The 9,821-nt window shown below is 37.0% G+C and overlaps 1 protein-coding gene across 1 annotated transcript in view; it reads left to right on the top strand.

Moving 5' to 3' along the window:
• Window positions 1-2,693: 2,693 nt before the first annotated feature.
• LOC102756896 (chromosome unknown open reading frame, human C4orf17) overlaps window positions 2,694-9,821 on the top strand; it is a 26,550-nt gene continuing 19,422 nt past the window's right edge. Inside the window, exons 1-2 of the mRNA XM_006773026.2 lie at window positions 2,694-2,967; window positions 8,280-8,486. Of these exons, the coding sequence (XP_006773089.1) occupies window positions 2,841-2,967; window positions 8,280-8,486 (334 nt within the window). The 5' untranslated portion in view covers window positions 2,694-2,840. The remainder of the gene's footprint in view (window positions 2,968-8,279; window positions 8,487-9,821) is intronic.

Below are 9,821 nucleotides of genomic sequence, written 5' to 3'. Positions count from 1 at the left end.
ATTTCCCTTTGGGACTCCTGGTATCCAATGATCTTTTCACTCACTGCAATGTTTTGTTTTTTCCAGAATGTCACATAGTTGAAATAATACAATATGTAGTCTTTTCAGATTGGCTTCTTTCACTTAGCAATAAGCACTTAAGTTTCCTCCATGTCTTTTCATGGCTTGATAACTCATTTCTTTCTAGCACTGACGAGTACTCCATCGTATGGATGTACCACAGTTTATCTATCCATTCACTGTCGAAGGACACCTTCCATTTTGGCAATTATGAATAAACATTCATGTGCAGGTTTCTGTGTGGGCATAAGCTTTCAACTCTTTGGGTAGACACCAAAGAACACAATTGCTGGGTCACATGGTAAAACTGTTTAGCTTTGTAAGAAACTACCAATATGTCTTACAAAGCGACTGTGCTATTTTGCATCCCCCTAACAAGAATAAGAGTTCCTGATGCTCCACATTCTTGTCAGCATGTGTTGCTGTCAGTGTTTGGACTTCAGCCATTCTCATACATATATAGCGGTATCTGTTGTTGTTTTAATTTCTTATTCCCTAATGACAATGATGTTGAGTATCTTTTCATATGCATGCTTATTTACCATCTGATGATCTTCTTTGATGAGATGTTTGTTCAGATTTTTTGCCCAATTTTTAATTGGGCTATTTGTTTTCTTACTGTTGAATTTTAAGTGCTCTTTGTATATTTTGGTTACAAGTCCTTTATCTCAGTCTGTGTTTTGCAAATACTTTCTCTCTTAATTTTCATTCTTTCGACAGTGTCTTGCACAGAGAAAAACATAATTTTTCTTTTCCTCAAGTCTGAGGATAGTTTTATTTTATAATCATTACATTACTTTCTAGAACAAATCAAAGTATAGCTTTGCCCTGAGTTATTCACTTACTTCACCTGTAAAAACTTTGAAGTTTAAATAAGACATTCAATAGTACATAATGTATATGTTAAGTTTTGTAGAACTTTAAATGATATATGAGGATAAAATATTTATACTTTACCTTTATTACTTTAACATTATTTTGAAACTTTTAATAGAAACAATAAAAGCTATAACATCAGATTATTAAATTTTCTATAAGCAATGTATACCTTTTGAAATATAAGAGCAAGATGAATTTCAGACTACTCTGCAATTTTCTAGGAGGAAGAATAATTCTCTGCACTGTTTGCTTTTTTACCTTTTATACCAGAATTTAAAGTACTTCACTATCCTTCAAATTAACTTAGAGAGTTGATGTGGGAAAAACACATCGTAGAATAGCTAAATATTCCAGCAGACATGTAATGATTTACGGGTTTCAAATGAGCAAGCCAAAACCTAGGACATAAAGCAAGCCACCCATGGTTACTTTGCTCATTAATGGCAAAGCTGGGACCATAAATCCCACTTTTTAATTATAGCTCAACATCCTTTTCACTCTCCAAACTGCCTACTGTGCCATTTTTCCCCAATACAAAAAAAAAATTAATTTACCGACCTGATTGTACAAAAGTCTCACATAGAAAGAAGAACGAGTAAGTCTAAGGTTTAATTTTCACAAAGAGGCTAGAACTACCTCCTAATTACTCATAAGTAACAATAAGAAAATATATTTATTGTTATGTAATACTTTATGAATTTAAAATATTGAAATATATTTTATTCAGCCAGAATAATTTTATAATTTATGAAAATCAGATGTTTTGTGGCAACAGGGCTAGTAATTATTATACCACACACTCTGAATATATACCTTGAAAAGCTTGAATACAGATTGCTGTAGCCTAGAAAGACAATCAATGAACTAAAAATACCTGCCCCAACAAATTCTTGAAATCGCTTTCTAGAATATAGAAATATTTTGACACCGCAAATTATTCTGACCAGAAAAACTCTTTGCCTCGGTTAAAAATAAAATGTATATTTCCTAATACTGCTGTGATAAATAAGATTTTTACGTAAGATAGAAAACATACAATGAACACACAAAAAACTCCTTCTTAAATTTCAAGACCAGTATACCATCTTTAAGAAAAGTTAAATAACTCTTTCTTAGGTTCCTAATCCAGAAATTTCCTTTCCCAAATGATTGTGAATTCCCCAAGAGCCTTAACATTACCTTTTATCCCTTAGGACTATGGCACTGTATGTGCCTAATAAATGATTGCTGAGTGAGTGAGGGAATATCATTAAATAGTACTGAATACTGCAAGGAACAACATGCCAAAGGTTCTGCAGTTTGTAAATGTCATATCATTCTTTTGCTATTGGACTTTTCTTCTTCTTCAGATTTTACCATCTTCTCAGAAGATGACACAAATTTAAGATGCAGATTTTATTAAAGTACAATAGGAAAGGTCCTTATTTAAAGTTAATTTAATGTAAAGCACTTTCATGGGTATTGTATTTTAAAATTATTATTTTAATTTACTATATTAAAATTGATAATAACCATGTTATCTATTTTTATGTTGGAAAGTCAACCAAGTGACCTTAAATGCAATTCAATATAGAATATACTCTAAGTTTCTCTCAAATGTTTTGATTTTTCCAGGAGAAAATTTTTCTGTTCCACCCATGAAACGATTGATTTCAAAGTTTACAAAAAATGTGGTCCGAAAGCAGAATAGCTTCACATTGCTTTGAAATGAGATATAATTTAGTGCAAAGAAGGTGGAGAAATAATTGCTGTGTAAGAAAATGTCATGAACCCCTTGACGGAACGATTGTCATTCTGTGATTTCAGGGTATGAGCACCTCTGGAAGTGGAAGCCAGGCTAAGGTAGACCCCAAGGCATTTTGTGGCAACAGTGGAGAGGGAGAAACCAACCCTCCGTGAACATGAGCCTCAAATCCTCAGCGTCTACTCCTCAGTTTGAGAGCAAAAGCAGCCATAGTATGGCTAGAAATGGAAGTTGTTATCTAGTCAGGCATACCCCTCATCCCAGAAGGGTCTGCCACATCAAAGGTAAGGTGACTCAGGTCCTAGAATGTGTCTTTTCTCTACACAGGCTACTTGGGGATTCAGGTGGGTAAACACAGAGGTGCTGTTCAAAGCATCGAACCCCTGCTGAGGCACAGGCACTGACTATGGCGATCAGATGCCAGGACTGGAGCTAAAGCAGAGGCTGGTGGCACCCCCTGTGCCAGGTCTTCATGCTTGGATTACCCCATTATTAGGAAAGCGGCCACTTAGGGAGTTCAGGGAAGCAATGGCCAAATGGTATAAGATTATTTCAATATTTTAACAACTTGCGCAGCCATGCTAGCATCTGCATGCTAAATACCAGCCCGGAAGAAGCACGTTTTACCCACCCCACTTCTCTCTTCTTCCCTGCCTCCCTTCTTCCTTTCTTCTTTCCGTCCTTTCTTCCTCCCTCCCTCCATTCCTTCATCTTTTTCTCCTCCCATCTTTCCCTCTCTTTCTTTCACATTTTAAGATTTAGTTCCTGTAACACCATTTATTTATTTAATTCTTTACTGATTAAAGTATTACATGCATCTCCTTTCCCCCCATTGACCTCTCTTCAGCCACTCCCACGCCCCAGCACATGCCCTCACCCGGCTAGTGTCTGTGTACATTGGATATACTTATGTGCATGCATACAAGTTCTTTGGTGGATCTCCTAAGCCCTCTTCCCCAACTCCTTCCCTCCCCTGCCTTCCCTCTGAGGTTTGACAGTCTGTTCAATGTTTTTCTGTCTCTGGATCTATTTTTGTTCATCAGTTTATATTGTTCATTATATTCCACAAATGAATGAGATCATGTGATATTTATCTTTCTCTGACTGGCTGATTTCACTTAGCATAATGCTCTTCATGTCCATCCATGCTGTTGCAAATGATGAGTTCCTTCTTTATTACAGCAGCATGATATTCCACTGTGTAGATGTACTACTGTTTTTTAATCCACTCAATTTCTGATGGGTACTAGTTCTATATGTTTTACCAGTGTGTATCAACACTCATTTTTTTCCTTTTAAAATTATTACTCTGCCAAAATTAAATGTGCAATTCACAGAATATTTCAAGCCTAGTTAATATGTTTAGATATATTTAGAGACTCTTCAATTTCTGGATGTAGTATTTCTCCAATACACATTATAAAATGTAAAATTAATTTAGCATCTTTGTGGTTTACACAATTTACTTATCTTGAGACTATCATCTTAATTGTGACATTTAATATTCCTTGGCCATTTTGTTGAACAAAAGCTTTCCTTTATTTTAAATTATCTAACACAGATTTTTTTTTCTAATTCAAGCAAAATATCAAAATTTATTGCCTGTGACCTGCATCTTTTTGTTCTACTTGTGTAGGTGTTTGAAGTTAAAGGTCTATACCACATTATCTATGTTTAAGCAGACTTATGTAATGGAAATAGTGCTTTATAACTTCAAAACACTATAAGAGAAGGGTAAAAAACAGGGTAACAGAAATTCAGAAGGAAACAGATTGTTCTCCCTGAGGGAAAAGTAAAAAAAAAAAATTGCAAAAGGACTGGTCTCTTTTTTTAAACTTGGAGATGAAAATTGTTAAGTTGTATGAGTTCCCTATAAATCTTGGAGATTAAATCCTTATTGAAGATAACATTGGCACATATATGTTCTCTCATGCAGTGGGCCTTCTTGTTGTTTTGTTGATGGTTTCTTTTGCTGTGCATTTATTTTTCTCCTAACTCTATGGTTTCTCCTTCCCGGCTTTTATTTTTGCTGATTCTGCAGTAAATGTTGGAGTTCCTCCACAGTGCAGTCATTGACCATTTTCTCTCTCTAATTTACTAAGAGCCTTGTCAAATTTACCCATTCACAAGTTTCAAATACTCTCTGTAGGGCAAATACTTTCAAATGTGTATCCTAGACTCAGACTCCTCTTCTAAACTTTAGACCTTTATATTTAACTGTCCACTTGACCTACATGTGAAACACTGGATGCTTCATGGGCACCTCGAATTTTGCTCTTTGAAATTGAACCGACTGCTCTTCTCTTTCATTTTAATTCCAGTTATGTTTTCTAGAATTAGTAGATATAGCCTCAAAAGATTTCCAAAGAAAATTTTTTATTCAGTTGAACATATATTTCTGTGAACATATATGATTATGAGCAAGGCTTCGTGGTAGACATTGTAGGGTATTTGAAGACATAAATGTCAGTCCCTTGCCAGCAGTTTTTTATTACGGTATAGACATGATAATTCAAGGAAGAATGTAAAAAAAGGGGAGGGGATATATCCAGTACTTTCAAGCATTTAAAACCAGAAAAAAAATTATATTCAGTTAAATACTTAGTAGTATTTGCCTTCATAGAAGAAGGAAGTTGCGATTAAAATGCAATGTTTTTCTCATGTGGGTTGCTAAAGACCATGTCCTCAGTTTTTGCCAAGATAATAGATTCCTAGGACATTATGACTTCTTTATTTTAACATGTGTTTGCTTTCCCTTGGCCTTCACTTTCCTAATCTCCTTTAGGAATTCTGTGCTTCTCATCTGGGCTTTCCTCTTGCTCTACCCTCAAGTTCTGTCTTAATTTTCTCTGTGCTGCTCTCTGCCCTGGCCCATCCCCCTCATACCTTCTTACTTGGATGAGGGAGTTGGGTCTTTTAACTGATCTCCCAACCTCAGGTGAGGCTTGCTGGACTTCTACTTGTACCATACAGCTGCACAAATGATTTTTTAATGAAATCATTTGCTCAAGGACACACAACTACTGGATGGCTGAGGTAGCTCTAAATTATGTTTAAAATATGTCAGTGGCTCTACAAAATATTTGGGTGTTATTAAGACTCCCTCCTTTCCTTCAACAAGAATTTAGCACCTCCATGTGGCAGCCACTCCTTGAGAAAATGAAATGATGGTGAGCAAAACAAACACACCTCCTATTTTCAAGGAGCTCACAGTTTAGTGGAAGATATTTGATACTAATCAAATCAAATACATTTTGTGCTCCCAAAATGTATACACACTCTCTGAATAATTATAAAGGCAATTCGTTTTCAAAACTGAGCGATCAGCTGTTAACATATGTATACATTTTTTGGGACACCCTGTATTTAGTCACAAGCTTCAACAGTTACTGTAGTACATGCTATAGTGCACCAACCACCTACCTAGGTCATGGCTTTAGGACCAAGGCACCCAGCTACCCACCTGCCAGGTGTGTCAACTACTGATGGCTTATACTGAGCCCCTCTCTGGGAATTGCTCGCAGCTCAAGGGAGCTCTCATGCACAATGGAAGTTTGACCAATGAGAGGTTGATAGGAGTTAGAAAGGCCTGACCCCTTTGCCTTGAGTTGAGGCACCTCCCCAGAGCCATCAACTGCTTCTTGTGGAACTGACTGAGGCCTCGATGGTATCTGTATTGCAGTTCAACTTTTGCCCAATCTTGCTTCACTGGCCTCCTTATATATGTTCCCAAGAACACTCCCCAATAAATTTTCTTCACAACTCTCCATCCCAGCTTCTATTTCCAGGAAATGTGATCCAAGACAATGCCTCTAAAAGAAAATAGGGTGGTATAGAAACTTGACTCCCTCAAGGGGCAGCTGGTCTTTCTTGGGCCCAAGATTCTACTACCTAATTCTCCTGTATATTCAAGGAAGTAAATGAAACTCCCACCAAAATTGCTGCTAACCTCCTTCACTGCTGGATTGAATTTCATATTTCTGTGACTAGCTTTAAATCATTTAATATTGTCCCATTTGACTCTGATACCACTTTAATGACAGTCCATTTGACACTTTACACATTTTGATTCCTTCCTTCCCTCACAATCTACCTTACCCTACCTTACCCTGCCTCCTATTCCTAACTCCTTTCCTAACTCTTGGTTAGAAAGATGGAATCTAAGTTCTTTATAAAAAATGAAAAAAAAATGTATGAATGAACAAGAAAAACAAAGTTGAAAAAAGGTAGGGATGGAGGGGGGAAAGGCACATGCACACACACACACACACACACATCTTTTATAATTAAAGGAGGTAGACAGAAAATAGGATATTTTACATTAATTGTCTCTTTGTGAATGTTATATGCTTCATTTGATAAACAATTTTTCACTATGCATCTGGATCAATCACTAAACCCAGGTGTTTAAAGTAAAATGATAAGAAGTAATGCTACCTTCGAAAATTGTATTCTCACTTCTATTTGGAACAAGTTACTATAAGTAAAGTTCAAAGTATTAGCTTAAATCAAAGCTTTGCATTTGGCTATGTTATCCATTCATTATTAGCAAATAATCATAAAGCACCTACTTTGTGCCAGGCACCATTCTAGATACTGGAAATAGGGCAGAAAATGAAACAAAAATCCATGCTTCACATAGTTTCTATTCTGGGGCAGCTCAGCCTAGTAATGTGCAAACAGATAGGACAGGTGACAAATGCTATGGGAAAAATAAAAGAGCAATGGGAGATAGAGTGTAATGGGCTGTATTGTCAGCAAAGACCTTTTTGATGTCATTTGAGCAGATAGATAAGAATGGTGTGGACCTATTGTACCAGAGGGAAATTCAGAAGAATGGCAAATATGAAACCACTATTGAGACCCTTCCTGTGAAACAAAGCAACCATCTACCACCATCTCTTATAATTCACCGATTAACATAGAGCAATGCCCTGCATGTCCCCATTCCCTAAGCTGTCCAATTCGACATACATGACATAGTATTGTACTGAAAAGACGGCCTGTCTATAAATCAATAATTGAGCCAAAAGCAAATAGCTATTACAGCAGAGGGAATGAACCCAGAACTCTGACATGAGAAAGGAGGTTTTGTACCACATTTACCTTCCTTCCTTCCCTCACAATCTACCTTACCCTGCCTCCTATTCCTAACTCCAACAGCTTTTCACCATCTGCCAGTACAAAAGAAGAGCCAATGTATGTCTTTTAGGATGCCTTTCTACATTGAGGCATTCTAGATGCTTTCAAAAAATCTCAATCTGGTGTCCATGAAGAGGGCTAACATAATCTCTCCTAGTCATTATCAAAACTTGGGAAATGAGAAGTCTGTCTGGAATAGAGGCAGACCTACCCCACTTGACTCAGATCAAGATCAAAGATGTGGATCTGGTTCTCAGGCTAACAAGATGGCAGGCTATTTCAAGGAAGCATGTATTGCAAATATAATTTGCTACACTGATTTTCAGACTCACAGTGGTTCATACAAATTATGCACATTTAAGAACATCTAATTGGGTGGGATATTGCTGATCACTCAAAAAACACCTGTCCCAAATCTAATTGGTGGTTTGGTCTTCTTGTCCTTACTACTTAGGCTTGAATAACATTCCTATCTGTACTGTGAAGGATGATGAGAACTCATTGTGGGATGTTGACCAGTTCAACCACTTAGAGACGACGGACAATATACCATTTGCCAAATGCAGTCACCCACCCAGCACTGCAGCCCTGGAGATCCCAGTCAGACGAGTCTCACCAGCCCCAAAAAGTGCCAGTGTACATCCCCCACGGCCTCATTCTGGTGAGTCCCACTCAACTGATGAAAACTTTCCTGAGGCCTCCTGCAACCTATCAGGGAATTGTGGGGGTGAGTGGATGGAAATCTATATGATTGCTAATATAGCTGCAGTGATTTTTAAACAGCCATGAAATCTTCTCACTGTGAAATAGGTTATTCATTATAAAAATGTTTTACCCCTCTAATTTCAATTCAGTAGTTCAAAAATGTTAATAAATATTATAATAATTATTCATTGTATCCAAGACATACTTGTGTGGTTCTAATCTCTAGTTCCTCCAAATTAGTTGAGATACCAAAAATGAATCTTTAGCCAGCATAGATGGGGAAACTACTTCAGACAAAAAGTGAGTTGGGGAAATGCAATAGGCAAGGAATTTCATGTTTACATCTTCCCCACTGAATGGCAAAGTCTGTGTTCTTGCCATTCTTGACATCTCCCCAGCTTCCAGCACAGTGCCTGGTCTTTCATAAACAATTCAATGAATTAATATTTATTGAATTGAAATGAGGCAAGATTAATCAAAAGTATAGCATAATGTGGTTCAGTGGTTGAGCATCGACCCATGAACCAGGAGGTCACGGTTCAATTCCCAATCAGGCACATGCCTAGTTTGTGAACTCTATACCCAATAGGGAGCATGGGGGTGGCAGCCATTCAATGATTCTCTCCCATCATGCTATATCTCTCTCCCTCTCCCTTCTCTCTGAAATAAATCAAAATATATTTTAAAAAGTACAGCATAATGATTATAGTTAACAATACTGTATTGCATATTTGAAAGTTAAAAGCTCTTTAAATTTCTCATCACAAGAAAAATTGTAACTATGTGAAGTGATGGAAATTAACTAAGTGTATTGTGATAATCATTTTGCTATGAGATCATTATGTTGTACACCTTAAACTAATAAAAGAAAGGCACATATGGCAAAATCTAAAGATCAAGATAAAATAGAAGGAATTCTGGATAGTAGAAAGTATACCCTGTTCTCTTTCTCCTGCCCTGTATTACTAAAATTTGGGGGCACATGAAAATTACTTTGGTATAATATTGCCGGGAGCCGGTCCATCCTTGCTGTTTCAAGGTACCTGGCATATATGGCATACTGTTCTTAATATATTTGCTCACTTTCTTGGCACTATGTGTTTTAACCAAGGTCACCTCTCCGAGAAAGGTTGTTTCCCCAGGTAGGGATTTTCCCCTGAAGTTAGGGAGGGAATATAACCCCTTCACTAAGTGCCAGGTGGGTAATTAATCTCTTTAACTATGAACAATCATGCTTAAGCTACATAATCTTTACTCCCTGGAATGGAGATAGGAAACGCCCTAACCTTTG

This window comes from Myotis davidii, unplaced genomic scaffold, assembly GCF_000327345.1.
Source record: "Myotis davidii unplaced genomic scaffold, ASM32734v1 scaffold226, whole genome shotgun sequence".
NCBI classification, from domain to species: Eukaryota; Metazoa; Chordata; class Mammalia; order Chiroptera; family Vespertilionidae; genus Myotis; species Myotis davidii.
The sequence above is the reverse complement of the archived record's forward strand: the minus strand, read 5'-3'. Positions and strand labels throughout refer to the sequence as shown.